General features: G+C 37.0%; 2 protein-coding genes across 2 annotated transcripts in view; one reads left to right on the plus strand and one right to left on the minus strand.

The window, feature by feature from the left end:
• Nucleotides 1–769: 769 nt before the first annotated feature.
• LOC126975508 (uncharacterized) lies at nt 770–2,385 on the minus strand. Its single transcript, XM_050823438.1, has 2 exons — nt 2,121–2,385; nt 770–1,945 (listed from the first exon to the last, which is right to left on the minus strand). Exons 1-2 carry the CDS (start codon nt 2,246–2,248, stop codon nt 787–789), a joined length of 1,287 nt encoding a protein of 428 aa, XP_050679395.1. The 5' UTR covers nt 2,249–2,385; the 3' UTR covers nt 770–786.
• Nucleotides 2,386–3,563: 1,178 nt separating this feature from the next.
• The window catches only part of LOC126975525 (recQ-like DNA helicase Blm), a 43,280-nt gene continuing 19,817 nt past the window's right edge, over nt 3,564–27,026 (plus strand). The window contains exons 1-14 of the mRNA XM_050823464.1: nt 3,564–4,050; nt 4,126–4,184; nt 4,280–4,320; nt 4,924–5,058; nt 5,794–6,054; nt 6,826–7,951; nt 8,072–8,227; nt 10,613–10,725; nt 13,270–13,448; nt 14,519–14,684; nt 15,043–15,167; nt 15,990–16,149; nt 16,895–17,087; nt 24,831–25,012. Of these exons, the coding sequence (XP_050679421.1) occupies nt 3,965–4,050; nt 4,126–4,184; nt 4,280–4,320; nt 4,924–5,058; nt 5,794–6,054; nt 6,826–7,951; nt 8,072–8,227; nt 10,613–10,725; nt 13,270–13,448; nt 14,519–14,684; nt 15,043–15,167; nt 15,990–16,149; nt 16,895–17,087; nt 24,831–25,012 (2,982 nt within the window). The 5' untranslated portion in view covers nt 3,564–3,964. The remainder of the gene's footprint in view (nt 4,051–4,125; nt 4,185–4,279; nt 4,321–4,923; nt 5,059–5,793; nt 6,055–6,825; nt 7,952–8,071; nt 8,228–10,612; nt 10,726–13,269; nt 13,449–14,518; nt 14,685–15,042; nt 15,168–15,989; nt 16,150–16,894; nt 17,088–24,830; nt 25,013–27,026) is intronic.

The following is a 27,026-nucleotide window of genomic DNA, read 5'->3' on the forward strand; positions in this document are numbered from 1 at the left end:
GTATCTTGTGTCTTGTACTCCTAATGGACTAATCAATTACATTTCTCCAGGATATGGAGGAAGAATTACTGACACATTGTCGGTCGAATCTTGTGATTTTATAAAGTGTTTGCAACCAGGTATGCGTGTGATGGCTGACAGAGGTTTCAAACATGTACAACAATATTTAAGAAAACAGGGAGTGAACTTAGTACGACCTCCAAGTGTTGCAACTGGTACAAAGCTATCAAAACATGAGGCAAGGGAAACAAAACAAATTGCAAGCTTAAGGATTCATGTGGAGAGAGTGATTAGACGCCTACGTGAATTCTGTATGTTAAAGCCGCATGCATGTGTAAATGTTAATTTAGTCAAATTGCTAGATGATGTTATAACCATTGCCTGTGGATTGATTAACTTACAAGATTCTTTGATCAAATAAATATACATGTTTGTTTGATCAAAGAATCTTGTAAGATCAAATCAATCAGCTTGATCAAGAATATATGCCAGTTCAGTTTCAGAATAATGTTAGATTCAGTTTCTGAAATCCTGTTTGACTGTACAATTTTGAGTGCAAGTTATTGTATTATGCAGATAATTAAACAAAGAATCAGTATTATTTCGAAGTTCATTGTTACTTTGCTTAAACTCGTTTGTTTAATATGAGCTAGTCTAACATAAAACATTGATATAAGTGAATGTAAATGAATATTTATATAGTGTTGTAAATTAGTATATAATGTGTGAAGATCATCAGAGGTTTATCCTACAAATAAAAACATTTTTACATAAACTGTTTTTTTTTTATAACATTACACTTTTATATAACACTGGATATACATTATCCTTCCACAAAGGGACTATTACCTTAAGAAAATCTGATACATATTTTTCATCATACATAATTTCCATTATATCTACTTTCTTATTGGCACTGTAGTTGAAGTCAGCTACACAGAAGTAGCCTTTTTTATGTCCTGTTAGTAACATTTGAAGTTGCATTTGCACATAAAACTTTTGGGTTGGCTTCCCATTCTTTACATATGCTTTAACTGTTTTTTGACTCATAGGACACTTAATTTCTATTATACTATTTTCACAGATCCCATCAGGTGAACCCGCTAGCATGGGATAATTTTTAGATAAGAATAACCCACATTTTCTAATTTTCTTTTCCAGGTTGGCACTTACAGTTTTCCTCACTTCATCCTCCAAAATTCTACCACGTTTCATAGCTGTTGTGTCTGGAATTTTTCCACCCATTATTACTGCCATCAGAGTGCCGTCACTGGTTTTACACCTACTGAATTCATATGCTCTTGAAGCGGTCACTCTGCCATACCTTAATTCATACCAAAGCTTACTTTTATGTTGCTCCCTTGTTTCTTCTACATTGTTGATGTCAGCATCAGAAAATATCACACTATTCAAAAATTTATTACAACAGTTTTCTTTATATTTCAACACTAAATTGTCCATTGATAGACTTAAAAGTCTATCAAAAACATGGTCATTTTGGTATTTCATTAATTCACAGTCGGTTAACCTTCTTCTCTTCCCTTCTTCTACAAACTTTTTGAATACTTCGGTATCAGATGGTAAGCTAGGGCTACCCTTAGATAATTCCGTAGCAGTTATGTATTTAAGGGTACTCCTAACTCTAGAAAGTTTGGATTTCCTCCAATAGCATTCTATGGATGTGCAAGATGGATCTTCACTTCTGCGATGAACCCACATTAAGAATGCCATGGCATGTTTGCAGCCTCCTTGAGAAGCCACACAATCATGACATTCTACTAACTTAACTGTTTCTTCTTGTTCGTCGACTACCAAAGACACTCCATACAACTTGGCATGCACTTTATGTTCTGGGCAGATTTTAGCTTTTATTGTGCACAAATTTCCTTCACGTTTGACCTGAACATAGCTTACAGCATCATCACCATAAGATGCCCTAGCAGACCTGAAATAATTAAAGCCATGGTAAATATTTAATTGCAAAAAGAAATATTTAACATAAACATAACCTCAAATTGTAATATTGAATGTTATACTGAAATAGGTACAATAGCTATGCTTTCAACGAATTATTTTTATGGTTTAAATAATTAATTAACTGTTTAATACACAATACTTACATGGAAGTTTTAACATTTCTAAATTCTGCTGAACAGCAGTCTTTGTTTGATGCCAGAAACGTTCCTAGCATTATCAAGTCGATTCTTGGTAAATTTGCGCTGGAAGCCTTTGTAAATCCTTGTTCCATGACTCAATTTAGCGCAATCAATTTACACAAAAGAAATTGAAGTTAATAACAAAACAATAACGGCGTATTCAATTAAAAAAGCGAGCGAGTGTGTATTATCTTAAGTACCTAATTCAAATGTAAACAAAGAGAAAGAACTCTAACGTGACGTCATGCGCTCTGATTGGCGTTCAACATTTCATGGCGGATTGCCGTATTTAGCGATTTTATTTTATCGATTATTATATTCATCTTGCTTTTAATTATGAAAAGAATCAGAGTTTTAGAATTAGGAATTTTGTAATAATATACACAAATTATTTCAATGAAATTTACTTGTTGTCATCATGCCTATTATACTGTTGTGTTATATTTTTCTAACTGTTGTTGTAAACTGTTATAATATATATTAGATGTTATAAATTTTAATCGAAATTATTTACGCTGATAGTTGTAGTTGTTGCGGTTTGAAGTTATTTAGTTTTATAATATAACATATTTGAAGAGGAATAATTACTTTAACACAAAGTACTAGGTAGATGGAATTTTTTGTGGTGTGCTTTTAAAAAACCTTTATTTTACCTGTGTACATACACAGAACAATTAACTAAACGTATATTCACACTATTCACAAAACTTTTAATTTTACACTAACACTGTCTATTTACATAAAAAATAAAAATAACTCAAGACGTATTATATATTACACATATCCATTTAATTTACTATTCATACTAAAGTTTTTACAAACATTTAATGAATGAAAGTGTTGTTTTATCCAAAATGTTATTTATCTTCGTTTCATCGCAAGTAGAAATAGCTCTAATGTTTATAGCAAGAGTGTTTACAATACTTTTCAATCTAAAACAAGTGTTATAATTTTATATTTGTTCGTCGCAAGTAAAAATAGCTTTTATTGTGATATGCGAAGTGTTCACATTACTTTGAATACTAAGGACTTACTAAAGCGAATTAGAAAAAGGGCCATCTTTTAAAAAACATTAAATTTACAAAATTTTAATATAATAAAAGAAACGCGAACCTTTCCGCTCGTGTACATAGATGGCGTTGTAATTAAATTTCAAACGAATTTTAATAGTACGGAAATAATTAATATAATTATATTATAACAGTCTAGTGGCAAATTTTATAATGTGTTATACTGTTGTAAAAATATATTGTAATATATAATGTGTTGTGTGTTATAACGCCCACCTCTAGCCGCAGGTAGGATGCGGCGTGGCGCGAAACGATCAGTTGGCGTGATTTTTTCCGCGCGAGCGGAACGCAACGACTGGTGGTGGCAGTGCATGATGAGTGGCACGCACGTGGGCCAGAATCGCCGCGTTGGACGTGGTCCTACTACAGAATAGTTTGACTGTCAAAAGCCTAAAATACTTTCACTGTCATTTTATTTTGTCACAATTTCGCTTAGACGATGGCTGCATGGCCTCTGCCTTTGCCTTCCCCAATAAAGGGAAGAAATAAAAAATATTTTACAAATAAAAAATCGAAATGAAAACATTGTGATGATACCTACATAAATAATTTTTATAAAGCCTAATTCCATAAATTAAATACTAAATAGGTTTATAGATATAGGTAGTAATTAGTACAGCGATGAACATTACAACGAGAAAACTACGGAAAAAGAAAACAACTGCTTGAAAAAATTCGACTGCTGTAGTAGCTGTAGCGGGAAAAATACGAAACTTTTTCTGATTGCAATTTGCATAGATGGATTCGAAAAAGAAAAGTAATACGAATAAACATAGTTCTCTGATGAATTATATTAAAAAAGATGAAAGAAACTCTACCGCAAAGTAAGTGGGCAAGTGCAAGTTGTAAAATAATAAAAAACATCCGATTTAGTTGATTATTCATATAATAATTTTCAGTGCAAGTATGGAAAAAAAGTCAAAATTTGTTTGGAAATCAAAGTCTTCGAGTTCATCTTGTAAGTTTTCCATAAAATTTTAAAGTATTACTTGGTCCTATACATAAGTAACCTAGATATGATTAAACATTTTAATAATCTATCCTTATTTTCAGTCATACCACCTTTTATAAAGGACCAAGAAGCTGTAAGGCAGGTAAATGTAGTCATAATATTAATCTTAAAAACTATTTAATCAACCGAAGGGTATATTAATGATTAAAATACAATTTCAAAAGCAAAATATGCTCATTATTGTTGAGTTGTAAAAAATACCTGTGATTACCGTACAGATTAGAATTATTCTTTTGCATTTTTATTTTTATGGACTAGGAGGACACATGTACACTACCATTCATACTCTCTTGGAAAACCATAGGAATCATATGAGATTTCCAGCCTTTTAGCTAGTTTCCTAATACACTTTTTATAGTCCTAAGCAATAACTTCTTAGGAACTTGGTGCAAGGAACATTCCATAGTTGACTGGTTTTTAAGTGGAACAAAATATTTGTGATACAACTACCAGTCCCAAATTGGGAAATTCACTGAATTACTTGAATATTTTATACTTTCATTATTTATTGTCTTGATATATCTGAAGACAGCTATATCACCAATTAATGAATTTAATATATTGTTGTATGTAAAAACCTAATAAATAGTGAATTATTACAGAATTAAAATATAAGTCTAGTGCACATAATATGTAAAAATATAAACTTAGCTTTTTTTACTATTTAATTTAGACAATTTTACAGAATGTTGCAAAAGGGGATGTTCATGACTCACCAAATATGTTTTCATTTGAGACTTCTCAAGATTATGTGAACGAAAAAGACTCTTCTACTACTACTACTGAAAATAAAAAAAAAAACAACATTGACATGGATGTGGTAAGATTTATAAAATACTTTGTTTCTTTTTACTACAATTATGCATTGTTTGTTTTTCTATATTTTCTATTTTTAAAATAAATAAGTGAATTAAATCCATAAGAGTATATATAGATAATTATTTTTATGAAAATTAAATTGTTCCTCTTTGTAAGAGTTACATAATAATGTGATTTTAAAGGTCATCTTGCCTTTGTTCAAAAATGTTTGCTATCTCTTACATACAAAAGAAAAACTAAAAGTACAAGGAATAATTGGCTGGAGAATCATGCTCTGGCTAGCTATGTCTTAAGTCAGTCCGTTGTCTTATTCACACTTGTGTCTCATAGGGGTACACATCCCTATTGTGCTATCAATAAGTGAATCATTAAAAAACACTTTCCCTTATGTCACATTCATGATTTGAGTTGAGCATCCTATAGACAATATAATGTTTTATTGTACATGTCATGGTAAGCTGTGATCACTGTCTGTTCTTGTCAGGGTGTCACAGGAAAGGACAGGACAGTGTTTGTCAGAAAAAACTGTAATCATACTTCAGTGTGATAACAGTAACTTTACATACAGCTTCTTAGAAGTACTACTTACTACTTAATAGTATGACATAATATATAATATTAAAGTCAATATTTTGCTGTACATAATGCTGATTCAAAATTAAAAAGTGAAAAGAATGCTGTTTACTAGATCAATTATTTAAATATCACATAGTTTTTGATATAATAAAATTTTCAGGATGAAATGAATGAATTTCCAAGTGCCTTTAATAAAAAGCAGAAAAGTAAAAGACTGGAATCTGTTAACTCAATAAGGATAAGTGCAACACCATCACCACCCAAAAATCTAGAGAAAACAAAGGAAAGAGACTTAAAGACACCAACTAAACAGAGTCCCAGAAAAGATAGGGATCCATTAAAGAATTTAAGGTTGGATGGATCTATCTCCGGTCTTCTTGCTACTATATCAAACCACCCAGCTTTGAAAAAACGAGATAAGGTATGTTGTTATAAGCAAATTTTATATGTCTACGATAGATTCTGCCAATGCCATTTAAAATCTTCAAAGTTGAAGTAGGTTTTATTGGACCTAGTCTTTCACTACGTTATTTGCATTTGTTACATAAGTAGGAGTACAGAGTTATAAATGGTCAACAACAGGGGTGTACATACATACTATATAAGGAATTAGCCTGTACCTTCATCCGCATCACGTAGACGTCTGGCATTCCACAATCGCGCGTTTTGTCCGAAATTTCTTGCCTCGCACAGCCACTTTGTGGAATCAACTACCGGCAGCGGTCTTCCCGAACAGATATGACTTAGGGACTTTCAAGAAAAGAGCATACTCCCACCTTAAAGGCCGGCAACGCATTTCTTGACACACCTGTTGTTGCGGATGTCCATGGGCGGTTGCCTCACCTCTCCCAATCCCGTGAGCCTCTTGCCCATTTGCCTCATATAAAAAAAAAACCTACCTCATTTAGAACCTTAATAAATATACCACTAGTTTTTAAGTTGATTTAGTTTAATTTCATTCCATTACTAATTATCAAACTTCTTTTGAACACCCACTCATTGGATTTTTCCGTATGCTAGATACTAAATACCTATGGCAGGCAGACTGCAGATTGCATATATGAAGCAAGCAGTGTATCATACAACTTATTTAGAAAAAGTATTTGTCACAGTTATAAGTACTCCTCCTAAATAAAAGTTCAGCTCCCACATTCAGGGTGGTTTTAGCAATTCATAGTACATTATTTTGCAGGATAAAGCAAGTTTGACTCCTGACGACATTGATAATTGCAAAACAATGTACATAGAACTATTAGAGAAAATAAGTGAAGCATTTAATAGAATTCCAAACTGTATAAAGGAAAAGTTCCCTGGTTATGATGGAAAGACATATTCAAAGATAAATTATTTGAAAGCTAAATTGAAATCAACTATAAACTTGAAAGCAAAAGATCTGAACTTATCAACAGAATTAAATACAAGTAGTGAAACAAATGGAAGGATTAGTCCATCAATATTGCACATTCCAAATGATGATGATTTAGATGACTTTGATCTTAGTCAAGTGAAAGCAAGAAGGGATAAAATAGAAACATCAACACCTGATGTCAACTTTGATAAGAATCAACCTACTAAAACAATATATTCAGATTTCATGAAAAAGAAATCATTGCAGTTTGAATCTCCAAATTCTATTACCAATAGTAACAATAATAGTGTCACATCAGATATAGAAAATTTAAATATATCAGAGAGTACTAATAAAGGGAAGGGAAAGTTTGTTTTCAAAAGACCATCAAAAGCTAGTGAATTAAATCAAAGTACTTCAAATGCAGATGTTCCTTCAAACACATTTGAAAGATTAAAACATGCTTCATCAAAATTGCAGCCAATTGTAAATGAAGAAATGCCAAAACAATACCAACCGATTACTAATAGTTCTGTGCCTTTCCAAGCACAACAGTTAAGTAAAAGTGCTTTAATAAACTTTAATAAGTCTGAGACTTTAGAGTCACCTGTTGTTAAGCAAACACCAAATGATGATGAATTTGATGAGAGTGACAACTATGAAGTGCCTATTGATTTTGATGATGAAACAGATATAACACAAGACAATAGAAATAGTGTCATTAATATCAGTGACACCACTGCAAGTACGAGTAATGTGGTAGTTGTAAATGATAAACCTCTCACATTGGATGATGATGGCTGGCCGGAGTACAGACCTGAGGATTTCGAAGATGAAATGGATATATCTCAAACAGCAAATAACTCTAGTAAGGATGAAATAAATTTAATAGACCAGTCTGTTGTAAATAACTCAAAATATGAAGGTATGGGAGATTTTCATGAGGGAACACAAAATGATGGAATTACTGGTAAATATTATTTATGTGTATGTATAAATAGAATAAATAAATTATTTTTGTTTTGATTTAAAGTCATATTTCTTTACGAGTTACTAGATCATTGCTTATTATAATTTGACTTTGCCCTAGGTGAGTTTGATGGTCTAAACTACCCTCACTCAGCGCTGATGATGGAAATGTTCAAAGAGAAGTTTGGTCTGAAGTCATTCCGTCCCAACCAACTGCAAGTAATTAATGCTACCCTGTTAGGACATGACTGCTTTGTGCTAATGCCTACCGGTGGTGGTAAGTATTTTTATAATACATATTTTAATTATTTTAAGGTACTTTGATGTGTAAGTTGAAGTCCTTCAAAACTCTAAAAATTATTAAGAATATGTAGGTACAGATAACCCAATGATATTATAGTAACTTAAAAGAGGTAGATATGTCACTAGCGCGCCGAAAATGAATCGCCTAAATGGAGGCAATTGGCCGCCTTAGTCGCTCTCTCGATACGAAAACGGTACGCACGCGTTTGTTGTTGACAGAATTGCTTACAATTTGATATAGGTACAACATTCAAATGCCGTCTTGTGTTATAGGAAGATGCACTAATTACGAAAGTAAAAAAAAATCATAGAATTGCATACCACAGTTTGAAATCATGAATTACTAGGATGCCGCAGTCGCTCGTCGTACCGCTTCGCTGCGGCGTATATAATTTGGCTTCATCTACACGATCTACTTTACAGTTGATAATCTGACTAACCCAAACTTTATAACTCAACTGTCATAAAATTTGCGCCTGAATGAAGCCACAACCTGAGAGTTGAACAAAGCATACAAGATTTCATGACGATACGTCACTCGAATGGTTAGCTCAGTTGGGAGAGCACTGGCACGGAACGCCAGAGGTCGTGGGTTCGAGTCTCGTATCGTTCATAAAATTTTGATTTTCAAATTTTATTTGTTGATTTCATTATTTCTCTAACAAAATAAATATGACGCCATGACATCGCGTGTCCAATGTAAGCCGATCCAAGCCGAACGCGACTCGAGTCGCAGTGTGGACATAGGTTAACGTACAGAGATGACGAAATTTTGATGCTGTCTGCTGCGGAATGATCGAGGTGGTGATATTTTAGGTAAAAATATTGCTGTCGTTTTTGCAGTGAATGTAATACGAAATGTAATAACTTATAATAAAATTGCGTATGTAGGTAGCTGAATTATCAAACTACAAAATCATGTTTTAGGGTAGGTAGCGGATGTAGACAGTGCTATTTGACTTACGTAGAAGATTTTTCAGTAACACTATCCCTTTCGGTACATCCTTTGCTAATTGCAGAAGAATCAATGGATCGTTTTCTTCTTCTCCCATTATCTTATTGTAATAAACCCTCAACAAAAAGACATTCATAAATAATATAAGATACAAAAAATAATAATTGTAAACTTAAAACTTTTCGGGAGCCGTCGTTAGTAAAATTGTAAAAATGGGATCCTTATTGTAAATACACTTCGGTTTTGCTTTGTTATGTCTGTATGTTTTTTATTATTTTATGTACAAATAATCAATGACACTTTATTTACCTAATTTCAATGCAGTTTTACTACTTTAGAACTTATAGCATGAACTCATGAATGAATCGTATTTTACGCATAAATCACGGTTTTTCTATTCAAATACGAAGCAATTAGCAAATTAGATTTATCCCTTTTTCGCTACACCACGTTCGATACACCTACCAGTGTATGGAATTTTTTGGGTTTTGTAAAGTTAATGGAAATTTCTAGTAAGTTCAGGATCAAATCGAACAGAAAAAAAGGGATGGAAAATGTGTAAGCAGGATAAAAATAGTTAAAAGAATTTTCTAGTACAATTTAAATTTAAAGATGGAATGGAACAGATCCGGGGGTATATAAGCCGTACTAAGCGTGGCCTACGGCAGTTCTAGTTCTGACTCGAAAGTGTAAAGAAGAAGAAGAAAAGAAGAAGTAGTGAAAAGTGGAAGTGTTCCAAGAAGAAGGAGATAGAAGAGACCTAGTGTTCGGTGCAGTGTGACGCGTTGAAGGTACTGCCGTCCACAAAAGGAACAGCGGCAGACCGGCAAGTGCAAGTTCAGAAAAAGTGAACGCAAATAAAGACTCGTTCCTATAAGCGGAGTATTATTTCCAATCCCTGACCCACTCCCGTGTCAATAATATAGTCTAGTCTGATGGTTATATACAAGGTTATTATATACATATTTTCTTATTCTATCTAAAACGGGATCGTTTGGTCTATTTCATACGTATTATCATATTATATCACATAACCTTTGAATTTCTTTGCAGCTGTGTTTGGGGCTTAGCCTAACGGCCCTTACAATTAAACTTAGTATAAAGTTATAACTGATGATAAACAAAGAAAATGCAAAATGATTACAATATCGTTGAAAACACTGTCAATACAATGATAATTCTGAAGTTTTCCGAATGACAAGCTGCCTTGCAAATAAAGGCGGGAAACGTTATACGTCCGAACAAACCATTCGTAAGCAAAATGTCTATTTGTAAACATTTTACATATTCTTGGTTTATGATATGTAAATCTTGGTCATCTTGGTCTTGTTCGTCTCGTCACTATTTTTTTTATTAAAAAACAAGTTGAAATTTTCCTGCTACAAAAGAAGTTTATATTTTCAGGTAAATCACTGTGCTATCAGCTCCCTGCGATACTGACGCCGGGAGTTACCATTGTTATATCACCTCTGAAGTCGCTCATCCTTGACCAGGTCAACAAGTTGCTGTCTTTGGACGTGAGTGTTATAAATTTTATATACCTAATCTAGCCACCCGCCCCGGCTTCGCACGGACTTGGCAGATACTTGCGACCTGCGTGATCCTTGATCTTGATCCGAGGCATGATTGTATAATTAGGTAAGTATTTACCTTAAAAAAAAGTAAAAACATATGTTAATAAAGTCAACATAATAAATAAAATCAATAATCTTTAAAAAATAAATACCTACATTTTATGTTTATTATTTATTGTTATTAGTCATTTATTTTTATTATTAAAAAAATAAAATTTATTGCGTGACCATGGATGCTGCTTGTCACCTTTTGCAAAAACTATATACATTGTTATAAATAAAAAGAAAATGCCCGTTTGGAATAGTCGTCATGGCTGGCAATTCAAAATGATCGCTACGATGTTTTAAGTTTTTGTTAGCGAGGACGAGCGTGTGGGGACTTTTATGATATTAATTTAAATTGTATTGTGAAAAGTGCTATTATAATGTGCATGAAATGTTTATGGAAAATAAAATTTGATGATACTTTATACTGAATACCTCTAAGTAGCATTACAATTAGCACAAATATTTCCAATTTGCAAGGTTTCAGAAGGGAAAGTGTCATTGTTTCGGTAAGTAGGTACTAAAGTGTTGAATTATAAATTATTATTAAAATCTACGTACATTGATAAAAATTTACGAGCAAGAACTGTGAAGTCAGTACCTATCACATAAGTCATATTAAGGTTTAAAATTGAAATACTTTTATGAAATTAAGGCATAGAGATAGAATAGCACATTGACTTATGAAATACTAGCTGACCCGACAGACGTTGTTCTGTTCATAATAAAAAAAACTCTTGCGGATGGAATTTTGGAAAATCCGTTCTTAGCTGACCTCTACTCGGTGAAAAGAATATTCCTACCAAAATTCAAGTCTTTAGCTCTCATGGTTCCAGAGAAATCGTGATGAGTGACTATATACGTGGAAATCTCTTATATATAATATATAGATTATTGCGTTCCATTCATATCCAAGGTTGAATTTAATCAGTGGCGTGCATTGGTTTTCCAGCGCGGTAGGCACTTGAAGTCCAACTAGTCGTATTTACGATTAATATTAAAAAAATTAGTTCCTGTTAATAGGATAAATATAAGTTCACTTACCAACATTTTTCTGCCGTTTTGTCAGATTGATCGTGTTTTCAGCAAGATTTGTTAAATTACGCAAGTCACCGTAACCAGTATCATTCCACACAGTTTTCGTTGTAGAAAATAAACAGCAGGGGAAGAAATTGGAATGGCGGCATCCAGCTAGCCAAGTGTATTTTTCGTAATACTTGGTATTGAAATATCTCATAATTTTACTTTTTTGTTGAGTTAAACTAATATTTTTGCATTGTTCTATAAAGAGAAACAATTTTTATTTGATCTACAAACGAAAATTGTGCAAAAGGATACATACCTAATTTATGTAAACAAATCGTATTTTCGCCACAATCCCGACACTGGAATTCCTCCATTATATTTTAATTCCTTACTAGTTACCTATTTTAAACACAAAAGACACAGCAACTTCTTCTTCCAATATAAACACTAAATATAATTAACAATAAACAAATCAACACAAAACAAATAACTAATGTAATTAGACAAATTATTTAAGTTTTCTTTAGTGTTAATTCCGCCAATATTTGTCTTTAAAACAATTCGACACGTGTTTCGCCTCTACACGAGGCATCCTCAGGACGTGTTGTCTCGCCAAAATCTGGCACGAGACTTTTCTTAATGTAATTAGCTAAATTATTCACGCCCGTATAAGTACACGAATGACGAAACACAACAACTAAAAAAATGGCGCTGTCAGTGTTGATTAGTGAACAATATATTTTTATTTCCGGAAATGTCATATTTTATATCTCAAAAAAATGAATCACGTCATGTGCGATGTCAACACTCTAATGGGAGCGCAATAAGGTTGAAACTCGGACACTAAGCGAACGAAACATGTCATATTAATTACTCATAAATCTTAATGTAGGTATCATTTCTTTCGTTGGTTTAATCCGTGACAGCTCGGTTGTCATTTCGAAGTGTCATAAGCTTGCTTACCCCGGATGTGTTAAAGATGTCATATTGCAATGGTCATATTTAAGAACGATATACATAGTAATTGTATATTTTTTGCTTTGGACGTATTACCTTGACAAATAAATTTTGTTATCGATATTGAACGTATTCTACTAGGCATGAGTAAGCATTATCGGAACTGCTTACTGTGAGTATTTAGTATATCGCGTAACGAAATACTTACTGGTTGGGTCTGTTGGTTTGGTGGGTGTTTTTAATAGAAGTTCGATTATAGAATAAAAGATCTTAATTTATGTGAATTATCTTGGAATCCAGTGTAGGTATATTAATGAGACTAAATATGGTACGTAGGCTATGTCTATTGGCATATTTGGAATGCACGCCCCTGAATTTAATACATATTTTAGTGATGTGTTTATGTCAATCGAGAGAATGTGCCGGTTGCCTCAATGTGTATTTTTAATATTTGATAAGATCCCTGCGGCGAATCTGTCTGGTGATCAGTCGATGAGTGACGCGGACGAGATCTACCACAAGCTTTCGCTGCGAGAGCCGGCGCTCAAGTTGCTGTACGTCACGCCGGAGAAGGTGAGCGGCTCGCCCAAGTTCCAGAGTATGCTGGACATGCTCTACTCCAGGGGGAAGATTGCCAGGTATTTGAGTTGTTTATGGATTAGGATTTTATAGAATACCAACGAGCGTTGTGGGTCACCAGCTGATGGTTGGTTATTGATCTCTGCTAGCCATGTTTCTGTTTGCGACACCGATCGCAGGAGCGTCGCCGCCCTTAACTTGGCAGGAGTCGCTACCGGGTAAAATTTACCACATAGTTCTTTTGTAAATATTTTATTTCTGCTTGACTTTGTGCCGCGCCGCTCTAGGTACGAGGAACGTGCGATTGTCCGCCATTTTGAATAAGCGGCCAGTATTCGCGGTGCTTAGCCGGAACAGACGTATAAGGTGCGTACGTTTTTTTTGCGGGTATTTAAAAGAAAAAAGCCAAATTAATACTTGTTCCAATTATTATAAAAAATAATGTGTAATGGTCGTTTGATACTGAAAACATTATTTTTTACGCTATGAATTCTTTTAAGAGAAATTATGTTATATTAACAGATTGTCTTATTCACACATTATTTTGTGAAAAATATATTAATATATAATATAAACATTTTGTTTCGTTACAATACTCACAAGAAATCCCATTTTTTACAATAAATCCATTATGGTATTTTTACCCGGTAGCGACAGTTCGTGTTTCATTCTGGGGTGCGCCTCCCGTGTACTTAAAGTGTACGTGTGTTTTTTTAAGTAGCATGTCATGTGGAGCTGAATATACCTAGCAATGAAATTGTTTACACATTTACCAGTGGGAGGCTCCTTTGCATAGGATGCCGGCTAGTCTATGGGTACCACAACGGTGCGTGTTTCTGCCGTGAAGCAGTAGATAATCTAATGTGTAATCATTATTGTGTTTCGGTCAGAAGGGCGCCGTAGCTAGTGAAATTACTGGGCATGAGCGCAATTGTAGTGCCACTCAGAATTTTGGTTTTTCAGCATTTGGCCTGGGTGTATCGATTACCATCAGCTGAACGTCCTGCTCGTCTTGTCCCTTAGTGTCATTAAACATTATTTGTACCTGGAATAAATTTTCTTGAAAACACAACTATAGACCTCAACTCGTGAAGTCATCAACGTTGATACTAGTGGTGATCGTGGGCAGGTTCGTGATAGACGAGGCGCACTGCGTGTCCCAGTGGGGCCACGACTTCCGGCCCGACTACAAGCGGCTGCACGTGCTGCGCGACCGGTTCCCCGCCACCACGCTCATGGCGCTCACGGCCACGGCCACGCCGCGCGTGCGCATGGACATCTTGCACCAGCTCAAGGTGAGGCTCACTTACACGCCAGTCTCGGCCTCGCCCGGGAGACGTCCACCGCCGGACAGAGGCCTCCCCCAAAGATTGACTCATATATTGGAGGCAGCACCTTACAAACTAATCTGTTATGTATTATATTACAGCCATTGTAAAATACTCTATTTGATTGAAAAGAGTGGCCGTTGGGTTTCTTATATATTCTTCTAGCGAGCTTAACTACGATGGTAAAACCAGTAATTTAAAATAAATATTAATAGTGACAATTCAAAAGCGCTTAATTATCTTTAAGAATGCATTTTACTGGAGTTAATAAATTAAATCGTATTAAATATTATGGAATATAAATCAATTTTTAATTGGCTAACAGGTAACAAATTGCAAATGGTTCTTGAGCAGTTTCAATCGTCCTAATCTCAGCTACAGCATACTCGAGAAGAAACCCAAGAGTATTAACCAGGATGTTGTTAATATTATCAAGGAGAAATTCTTTAGGTGAGTCATATTATTATTGAATAGAGGAGTAGACGTGAATCACGGAAGTTACTTGATTGGATGTTGATGATACGGTAATGGTATAGACGTAATTAGTGTACCTACCTACCTACTGCTCCTGAACACTGAGGCCATCTTATAAGTAATTATAATAATTTTAATTTTAATAAACCAATGTAATCAGTGTCAATACCCATATTAAATTCTTATAAATATGTACTTTAAATGACTAATTTTAATGAAATTAATAAATTAATAATGAGTGTTGTGAAAATGGAAACCGCTCAGCGTATGCTGTAGCAGGTGCTATAGCACTGGTTCAAAGCGAAGCCCATTGTAACACGGATCGCGACGTGCTTCCGAGACTTTTTATGGAAGAGCAGGGAGAATAAATGAACCCACATGCTCGTTTGTCCTCTAAAATGAACTTAACACCTTAAGTGATCACCCACGCCCACATTCTCTTGCAACACCAGTGGAATCAAAAGAGCGTTGCCGGCCTTTAAGGACCGAGTACGCGCTTTTTTTGAAGGTACCCATGTCGTATCGTCCCGGAAACATCGCACAAGGAAGTTCATTCCACAGCTTTGTTGTACGTGGACGGAAGTTCATTGAAAACCGCACTGTGGAGGACCGTCACACATCCAGATGGTGGGGATGATATACAATTTTGTGGCGTGTCGTGCCCAGGTGGAATTTGCCGGCAGGAATCAAGTGAAACAGCTCTTCGGAACACTCCCCATGATTAATGCGATAGAAGACACATAATGCAGCGACGTCTGTACGCAACATTTTCTCACCTCTCAACACATTCTTAATCAGAGATTCAGGGATTGTGTACTGCCTGTCTCGCAAGGAGTGTGAGAGCCTGACCGTGGAGCTCCGCAAGGCGGGCGTGCAAGCGGCCGCCTACCACGCCGGCCTGGCCGACAAGAAGCGGGAGATGGTGCAGGCGGGCTGGGTGGCCGACAAGTACAAAGTGGTGAGTGCTGTACTGGCCTTTGTAGTGAGAGTATCATCTGAGGTGGAACATCCCTAGCTAGTATAGTTTTGTTACGGGGTGTGCAGCCGATATTAACAAAGCATCTTCTGCAGCACAAAGATGGTAATCTTTATGCTGCAAAAGCGGGCTATTCGCGCTATTTATAACCTAGGTCCTAAATAAACAATTTGATATATTGCTGTTACATCTCAATATATTCTTGATAATGTTCTATATGTCCATAAGTACATTAAGGAATTTGCTAGAAGCTGTGACAATCATTATGTTAACACGAGGAAGAAACATAAACTTCTTATGCCTACAGTTATTAAGTATTTTATTGGGCGATGTAAATTCCTCTACAATATGATCCCAGATAATGTTTTATGAAATTTAAAAGAATTGTTTAAAAACGTTTTGTGTGGGAAGAAATAATTTTCTTAATGATATCCACAGACTGGGAATGAAGCGGACTCCCTCAGACTTTTTAATTATTAATTTTTAATGTACGATATTACATTGTATCCATATTTTTTATAATATATAAAAAAACCCGCATAATTTACTGCATTTTAATGCAAAACTACTATTTTTATTGGTACGACTTTTCAGCTATTCTTTTAAAAGTTATAAAACCACCGTTTGGAGACAAAAATAATAAAAGGATTAATATTAAATAATAAACCACTTCCGAGTTTTAGCGTCACTGTATATGTTATAACAGTAACAGCGCGCTGTGCCACAGATCTGCGCGACCATCGCGTTCGGCATGGGCGTGGACAAGGCGGACGTGCGCTACGTGATCCACCACTCGATGCCCAAGTCGGTGGAGGGCTACTACCAGGAGACGGGGCGCGCGGGCCGCGACGGCGAGGCGGCCGCGTGCCTGCTGTACTACTGCTACGGGGACGTGGTGCGCTACCGCAGGCTGCTCGACAGTGCGTACGACATATTATTTATTTATTTTATTTTACAACTTTCCAAAACTTACACCTAGGTACGTAACAAAAATTAATGTATTATGAAACAGAAAGCTATTTACAAGTCTTCACAGATAATAACTTTTTATTGTGTATATTCGCTTACATTTAATATAATAAATATTATATAAGTTAAAAGTTTTTATTTACCTCACGTCTAAATTGAAGTGGCGTTGTCTTGAATAGGTCAAGGTCGACTCGAAGGTAACTCCGAGATCTTTAATGGATGATACTTGATTGATGTTCCAGATATTGAGTACTTTTCATTTATGACATTCTGTTTTCTAGTATATGTGCAAATAAAGCATTATGAAATATTGAAATCTAATTTGTGTTCTGCGCAGTAACTAACAAATGTATCTAGATCACTTTGTAAAAGTTCAGCACCTCTAACACAATTAACCGGGCAAAGTATTTTCATATCGTCGGTGTATAATATTATTTTTGAATGTTTAAAATTAGAGGATATGTCATTTACGAAAATATTTAATAAGATGGATCCCTGTGGGACTCCTGAAAGAATAGACATAGTAGCAGATTTAAAACCATTTAGAACAACAACTAGACATCTATTGGCGATATAAGCTGAAAACCATCGATATAAGTTGCCTCGAATCCCTATTTGTAGTAATTTATCAAGAAGAATAGAATGGTCAATTCTATCACATATTTTCTTAAAGTCAGTGTATATGACATCTACTTGGGTAGGCTCCGACATATACTATGACAGTGTTTCAGTGCAAACAAACAAATTCGATTAAAACTGTGTTGTTGAGAAAGTTTGAACGAAAAATATCTCTGAACATATTACAAATCTCCTCACCATTATTTGAGTATCTGCCCAAGTATGTAAATACAGCGAGATAGTTGTTTGAACCCCTCTTCGACTTCACGTACGACCAAAATGACCTAGAATGTTTGCTTATATTCGTCTCAATTTTTTAAATATATTCTTCAAACATTTCACGCTCACAGAACGATCTCTTAAAGTGACGTATGAATTAAAATGGGAAAGATTGCCATAATTTTTGAGTTTTTTGCGAAATTTGTATTTTTCCTTTAAGATTTTGATAAGAGGTAATTTATACCACTGGGGATATTTGCGGTTGTTTAAATTTGTTTAGATGGTATGTACTCGTCTCTCAATATATACAGGGTGGCCCACCCAAACCGGTCAGTATGGGGATTTTAAAATATATAAGAGATAGAAGAATATCTTCCAAGGAACCACGATATCGATTTTAGAGAAAACAAAAACTGCATTCATAGTTTTTCAAAAAAAATCATACACGACTCGGGAATCGAACCCGGTCATTTTGGAAAAAAATACATTTTTGTTTTATTGCCACGTTGATCTTACAACCTACACTAGGTTGTAAGAAGTGATTGTTGTTATGAAACCTTGTGTCTAAACTTAAAAGAAATTGCTTTTTAAAATGTTATTTTAATTATTTTAGTAAATGTTCAAAATGGCAACCATTTTCCTTAATGCAATAGTCAACTCGTTTAAGTAACGATTTTGTTATGGCGTTTTGTACTTTGAAGTTGTGAATTGGGTTAAAACAGTCTCTATGGATATTTTTAGATCTTCAGTGGTCTCGTAGCTAGTTTTGTAGACTTCATCTTTAACGTAACCCCACAAGAAATAATCTAGTAGGGTTAAATCGGGTGACCTCGCGGGCCATTGGATAGGTCCGGTTGTTCCACTCCATTTTTGTTGGAAATGGTTATTTAAAAAATCTATGGCGATCCGACTATTGTCTGCCGGTGCTCCATGCTGTTGAAAATACACTCGTTCTCTTTCTTCTACCGACATTTCTCTCGTGACATCTAAAACATCTTCTAATCCAGCATAGATATTTACTGGTACGCAGACATGAAGCGTTCATTTTTTAAAATTGAAATTCGGCAATCTTAGAAGTTCACATTCCATTTTCAAATAACAGCAAAATAAAATCTTTTTACTGGTTATACCCAGACAACATAATAATAATAATAATAGTAATAATAATAATAATAATAATAATAATAATGATGATGATGATGATGACGATGACGATGATGATGATGATGGTGGTGGTGGTGTGGTGGTGGTGGTGTGGTGGTGGTGGTGTGGTGGTGGTGGTGTGGTGGTGGTGGTGTGGTGGTGGTGGTGTGGTGGTGGTGGTGTGGTAGTGGTGGTGGTGGTGGTGGTGGTGGTGATGATGAAGACGACGACGACGACAACGACAATGACAATGACAATAATAAACTTTATTGGCAACATAATTACACTGCTAAAATAGGTCATAGTTTATAATATAATAACTTAAACATACAAGTAATTTTAACATAAAATATTAGATTAAAATTATAAGTTAACCAAAATGATAAACTTAAACTATAAAAACCACTAAAAAATAATTAAAACAGACCTAGTAAAATTAAAATAAATAAAACGAATTCGATTGAGGAGCAGTGCAATCACTTTAGTATTGCCAATCGGAGGCCCACTCAGTATACGTCGAGCCTTCAGAGACTCGACACTGATTTTCAGTAGGCACCGTGTTACGCAGCACGGACAGCGACTGCGGTATGCAAATACTTCCTACATCTTCAATTACAATTTAAATACATGTTTCTACACTAAAAGCAAAATTTTATCTATATTAGCAAAATAAATTAAATGTGACACTATTCTGATGTTTTTTTAATTTTTATAACACAACTACAGTCATAGTTTATTGTTGAAAAATGTAAACTTCGCGGACACAGGGTATAAAGAGAATAAGAAGAAAGAAAAAATAAATTGGCAATAGACACGTTGTTTGGCCATAACAAAAAGGTAATATGAATTTATTTTCAAATAGTTTCAGAGTAATTTTAAATAATAATAGTCGGTTTGTGCAATATGTATGCATGGGAATAAATATTATAATTTCAATTTGTAAAGATCCAGGGTGTTTCAAGTACTGCTACTTTATGTATTATAAATTGAAGTTACTGTTTTTTCTAAGACTTATGGGTTATTGATTGCTTAATTGTTTCTGAAATAAAAGAGTCTTATATTTTAATTTGAAACTCGATGTGACTTGTTTTCAGGTCACAGAGAGGAGGTGGCAAGTCATTCCAACATTAAGTGGCTGTAAACTTGAAACTACCCCGGAAAGCTGCACTCCTGTGTAACGGCATTTGTAATCTATACTTAGATGCTCTTGTGACGTATTCACTAGTATTATCTTTCAACCAATGTAATTTACTATAAAGATATGGCGGCACTTTATACTTTATTATATTGAAAAGAAGCGAAACAAAGTGTAAATGCATACGATAATCCATTATTAAAATTTTATTTTTATTTAAATAAGGAGTTACTGCTGGTAACCAGCCTCCTTTGGCGGAGGAACATTCTAGAGTGAAAATTGGAGAATGCATGACAAGATTTGTTGTACGAGAGAGTATGAAGATGAGAACTTTATAGAAGCTCGAGTGAACGTTCTAGAATTGTGCCAGAAGGACGGAATGATGTCTAGAAAGAGATAAAAGATAAGAAACTAAGCTCATGCGAACGTTCTAAAATTGTGCGATAAGAACATTGTAAACTTATGTGTGAAAGTAGAACATTGACTAGGTTTCAGTTCTCGAATATTGTTCTCAGGCATATTATATAAGCAGGCCGGAACGCAGAGTTAGGACCTAAGTTCAGTTACTAGTGCGATACCAAGCGAATAACTTCAAAGAGATAAAAGTGAGAATATTGTGACCCATTGGTCACATTATTTATTGAATGTGTGTAATTAAGTGTGTGGGTTACCAGTCTATTTTCTGTTTGTTATTTAAATAATTCAGCTTCGACGTGTCATAGCGAACGGTCGATTTTTTAGTCTCTAAATAATTTGTGATTAATAAAAACGTCGTCGTGTTCAATTTGTAGTGATGTGCTAATCGACTTTGTAAAATGTAATGGATGTAGTCGTATGCTCCACTATGGGTGTGCTGGAGTGACAGAAGCTAGCTACAAGTAGATGAACATCGATAGGAGGGTGAACTGGCACTGCGTCCAATGCCGTTCTGGCGGTGTAGGATCTTCCAGCTCTGATATGCAAAACGTTCTTTCAGAGATAAGAGCTTGAAGGATGCCATCGCGGGAATTCAGGCTCTTAATATCTAAGCGAAATGGATGCCAAATTCACGAGCATTGAGGATCGTCTTCTGTTAGTTGAGGATAGGATGGCGCCGGTTTCCCAATTGCAAACTGAGTTTATATCGGCAAAAGACACAATAAATACCTTACAGGAATCGATTAGTGCCCAGGATCAATACTCCAGGATGAATAATGTAGAAATCTCTGGTGTGCGAGTAATGAATGGGGAAAACCTTCAAACTATATTACATAATATAAGTGCCAAAGTAGGTCATCAACTCGACCTTAAGGACATCGATCACATACACCGTGTGCGTTGTTTTGATACGAAATCAGATAAAAACGGTCAGGCTCCCGTCCCCGCGATAGTGGTGAAGTTCACGAGGCGCTTTTACAAAGACCAGTTCCTGTCGGCGGTACGTGCGCGGCGTGGCCTCACCACCGCGGACCTGGGAGTAGCCGGTCCTGCCACTAACATCTACGTCGGGGATCACCTTACACCCGAGAATAAACTATTATTGAAGCGTGCTCGTGAACTTAAATTGCAAATTTAAGTATGATTACCTGTGGGTGAGGGACTGTAAGATTCTGATGCGTAAGTGTGAAAAGTCTAAAGTCATTCATATCTGTAAGCCATCCGATTTAAATAAACTCAAATCAGTACGTACATGCAATTATTTAAATGGCTATGTTATTCATATAATGAAACAGGTAATTACTATTTTTCTACATATAATATACGAGAGATCAGTGCTAATAACTGCATATTATTTGCAAATACTTTGTGACGTTTTCTCATCATTTGTTGTTAAAATTGTTGTGTATCTTCGTGTATTTCTTGTTCATTGTTACATTATTGCGGGTAGATTTATATTTTGATTTATACAGCAATAGTAATTATAGTTCCATAGATAACTTGGTGTTTGCCGATTTGTCACTAGTATTATTAATAGTTATCATAAAGTATAAGTATAATACACTTACGGAATTTTTATAAATGGATAAAAATAAATTGCATGGATATTATCAAAACACGAGAGGCCTTCGTGGTAGATCACATGAATTTTTGGCGCGACTGTCCTTATCTAATTATGATTTTGTTTGTTTGACCGAGACTTGGCTTACTCCAGACTTTTTCGATAGAGAATATTTTAATAATAACTACGTAGTGTTCCGTGCGGACCGATCATTTGAGGCAAGTGGTGCGGGGCGGGGTTGCGGTAGCGGTGCGGGGGGACTATCACCCTGTGCGCCGACACTGGCCTGTCCCGTCTCCAGCGCACTGTGAAGCTGTTTGGGTGGCTGTACCTCTCCGAGATAGTAAGAACAATAATCTAAATATATGTTGTGCCCACATACCTCATGGGCAAGGCCATCGAGACACCCTGCTGTCATTTTTTGACTTAGTTGCGCAACTTATTATTGATAATCCGGCGGAATTAATTTTACTGTGTGGTGATTTTAATATGACAGCAACAAAGTGGACTTTCTTTGATAGTTACAGTTTGGTTGCCAATCCCAGTGTTAATATGTTAACACAGTCATTGGTCGAATTCATGTCATCAACTAATCTGAAACAGAACAATTCTATTCTAAACCATAATAATCGTTTGCTCGATTTAATTTTTAGTAATTTAAACTGTAATATAGTAAAATGTGATAGTCCAGGAGGATGGACACCACCCCTCTTTGATCATTGATTGTAGCATAAACAGTAAGTTAGCTTTAAAACCGGCTAATAAGAGTGTTTTAAATTTTCATGGTGCAGACTATGCACATATACCCGCCCGTTGATAAAAGTTTTAAAAGAAAAACGGAAATATCATACTTTATGGAAAAAATATGGCAATAGGCTGGATAGTTTTAGTTTATTAAGAAAATGAGTAGTTAAACTAGAGAAAGAATGTTACAACAATTATATTAAATTTGCTGAATCGAAGATCAATTCCTGTCCTAAATTTTTTTGGAACTATTTTAAATCTATAACTGCAAACAGTGGTATCCCCCAAAATATGACTTATAAGAATAGAAGTATTTCTGATGGTAAAGACATCTGTGATGCATTTAATGATCATTTCCAAAATCTGATCATAATAGTAGTAACTTTTTAGATAATTGTGAATTACCTGCCTGCGCCTTGTTAGATATAAATTCGGTAGAAATTACACATGATTTAGTATTTAAATATTTAAAATCTATTGACGTGAATAAGGGTGCAGGGCCGGATGGTATTCATCCTATTTTCATTCGTTCATGTGCTTCAAGTCTTGCTTTGCCACGTTACTTTATCAGAGTTCGTTAGCTCGGGTATACCGCAGGGTTCTCATTTAGACCCGTTACTTTTTGTACTTTATATTAATGATATTTCTAGTATTGTGAATGGATCTAATATGCTAATATACGCAGATGACACAAAGATCTTTAAAATTGTGTGGAATGTGCATGAGTGCTACTTACTACAAGCAGATCTCACTTCTTTCGAGGGATATTGTAAGGGTAATAGTCTATTCTTGAACCCTGATAAGTAGTGTCATTTGATCACTTATACACGCAAGATAAACCCGATCATATTCGCTTATACTATTTCTGGTAAGCCATTAAACAGAGTTACTGAAGTGCGAGATCTGGGTGTTATCCTTGTTCCAAAGCTTACCTTTGTACCACACTTTGATGACATTCTTAGAAAAGCGTACAAAAAATTAGGATTTATATTGAGAATAGGAAAGCCATTTGAAACACACAAACTCATAAAATTTTGTTTAATTAAGTAATTTAGAATTTGCATCCTCTGTTTGGAACCCGTTTTTCAAAATTCATGTTGATCGAATTGAAAGGATCCAAAAGAAATTTACGAAGACCTTAGATTATAAAACCGGTAATATATACACTCCTTATGACATATCGGCAAACAGACATAGAATTGAAGATTTTGAAAAACGACGTCACTTTATTGATACTGTTATTTTGTACAAAATAATTAATAATATTATGGATTGTCCCTCGTTGTTGCAATGTATAAACATAAAAATACATCGCCCTCAAAAACGCACATGTCATTCAAACGAATTATTTCGTGTAAATTTTTGTTTTAGTTGTTATGTAGAAAATAGTTTTGTTCGTCGTGCGAGTAAATTTTACAATAATAATTTACACCATGATTATAGTGTAGATATAGTTTCCTGTTCCAGTTTATCAAAATTTTAAAAACAAATTAAAATAATTTTATTTAAATTCTCATAGGACTTGTATGATCTTTTAATGTATTTTTATATGTTTGTATAATTATAATAGCCTGTTCGCTATTAAACCTGTTAATTAAGGAAACTCTAGGTCTAGTATCTGTTATTTAATTTAGTAAATCATTTGTAAGACTGTCTGTTTCTGAATAAATAAATAAATAATAAATAATTCCCTATATTTTAAAATAAATCCTTAGAGCTTAACGACTTTTCTGACCACGAACTCCTAGCTCGCAACAATATTAATAAAAAATGAAATAAATAAAATTAAGAACGTTTAGTGTTTTGTCGATTGACGTTCCCAACCATGAAGTACCTACACGTTATCACAATTTACAGTGGAGCGCAACTCGAGCGCTGAGTCGAAGCGAGTCCACGTGGAGAACTTGCTCCGGATGGTGGAGCTGTGTGAGAGCGTGTCGGAGTGCCGGCGCGCGGCCGTGCTGGCGTACCTGGGCGAGCGGCCGCGTCCGGGGCTGTGCGCCGCGTGCGACAACTGCCGGCTCAAGCATCAGTACAAGGTGATCTGACCTCCCTCTTCAGGCTTATTATAAGGCTACATTGCTCCGGATGGTGGAGCTGTGTGAGAGCGTGTCGGAGTGCCGGCGCGCGGCCGTGCTGGCGTACCTGGGCGAGCGGCCGCGTCCGGGGCTGTGCGCCGCGTGCGACAACTGCCGGCTCAAGCATCAGTACAAGGTGATCTGACCTCCCTCTTCAGGCTTATTATAAGGCTACATTGCTCCGGATGGTGGAGCTGTGTGAGAGCGTGTCGGAGTGCCGGCGCGCGGCCGTGCTGGCGTACCTGGGCGAGCGGCCGCGTCCGGGGCTGTGCGCCGCGTGCGACAACTGCCGGCTCAAGCATCAGTACAAGGTGATCTGACCTCCCTCTTCAGGCTTATTATAAGGCTACATTGCTCCGGATGGTGGAGCTGTGTGAGAGCGTGTCGGAGTGCCGGCGCGCGGCCGTGCTGGCGTACCTGGGCGAGCGGCCGCGTCCGGGGCTGTGCGCCGCGTGCGACAACTGCCGGCTCAAGCATCAGTACAAGGTGATCTGACCTCCCTCTTCAGGCTTATTATAAGGCTACATTGCTCCGGATGGTGGAGCTGTGTGAGAGCGTGTCGGAGTGCCGGCGCGCGGCCGTGCTGGCGTACCTGGGCGAGCGGCCGCGTCCGGGGCTGTGCGCCGCGTGCGACAACTGCCGGCTCAAGCATCAGTACAAGGTGATCTGACCTCCCTCTTCAGGCTTATTATAAGGCTACATTGCTCCGGATGGTGGAGCTGTGTGAGAGCGTGTCGGAGTGCCGGCGCGCGGCCGTGCTGGCGTACCTGGGCGAGCGGCCGCGTCCGGGGCTGTGCGCCGCGTGCGACAACTGCCGGCTCAAGCATCAGTACAAGGTGATCTGACCTCCCTCTTCAGGCTTATTATAAGGCTACATTGCTCCGGATGGTGGAGCTGTGTGAGAGCGTGTCGGAGTGCCGGCGCGCGGCCGTGCTGGCGTACCTGGGCGAGCGGCCGCGTCCGGGGCTGTGCGCCGCGTGCGACAACTGCCGGCTCAAGCATCAGTACAAGGTGATCTGACCTCCCTCTTCAGGCTTATTATAAGGCTACATTGCTCCGGATGGTGGAGCTGTGTGAGAGCGTGTCGGAGTGCCGGCGCGCGGCCGTGCTGGCGTACCTGGGCGAGCGGCCGCGTCCGGGGCTGTGCGCCGCGTGCGACAACTGCCGGCTCAAGCATCAGTACAAGGTGATCTGACCTCCCTCTTCAGGCTTATTATAAGGCTACATTGCTCCGGATGGTGGAGCTGTGTGAGAGCGTGTCGGAGTGCCGGCGCGCGGCCGTGCTGGCGTACCTGGGCGAGCGGCCGCGTCCGGGGCTGTGCGCCGCGTGCGACAACTGCCGGCTCAAGCATCAGTACAAGGTGATCTGACCTCCCTCTTCAGGCTTATTATAAGGCTACATTGCTCCGGATGGTGGAGCTGTGTGAGAGCGTGTCGGAGTGCCGGCGCGCGGCCGTGCTGGCGTACCTGGGCGAGCGGCCGCGTCCGGGGCTGTGCGCCGCGTGCGACAACTGCCGGCTCAAGCATCAGTACAAGGTGATCTGACCTCCCTCTTCAGGCTTATTATAAGGCTACATTGCCCTTTGTTTCCCGTTGGCGTTAAAAGAATAGGAGAGTCCCAGGCTCAAGGGTGTCGTCAGAGGCGACTAAGGGCTTTTTAGATGGGGGAGAGATTTACGCTGTCGTCGTATGACATCAGCTCGATTGGACCAGACTCGTCCGGGTTAATGACCACACTCGCACAGAATACCGGCGTAAGGTAGCGGCCTAGTGCCGCTATGTTCCGCATAGGTTAGTGTCGAGGACCGGAGTCATTCCGATAGTTACCATACGATCTCTCCCTCTCGGAACGTCCGACCTTTTCCAGTTAAGAGTGTAGTACCTACTGAACGTCGCAGACCACCAGCGACCCGCCGCGTTTGCCACTACCTGTTCCCTTTTTCCCTTGGGACAAAGTTTGTATCCCTTTGGATGT

The sequence above is a fragment of the Leptidea sinapis genome, chromosome 36 (genome assembly GCF_905404315.1).
Source record: "Leptidea sinapis chromosome 36, ilLepSina1.1, whole genome shotgun sequence".
In the NCBI taxonomy this organism is placed as follows: domain Eukaryota; kingdom Metazoa; phylum Arthropoda; class Insecta; order Lepidoptera; family Pieridae; genus Leptidea; species Leptidea sinapis.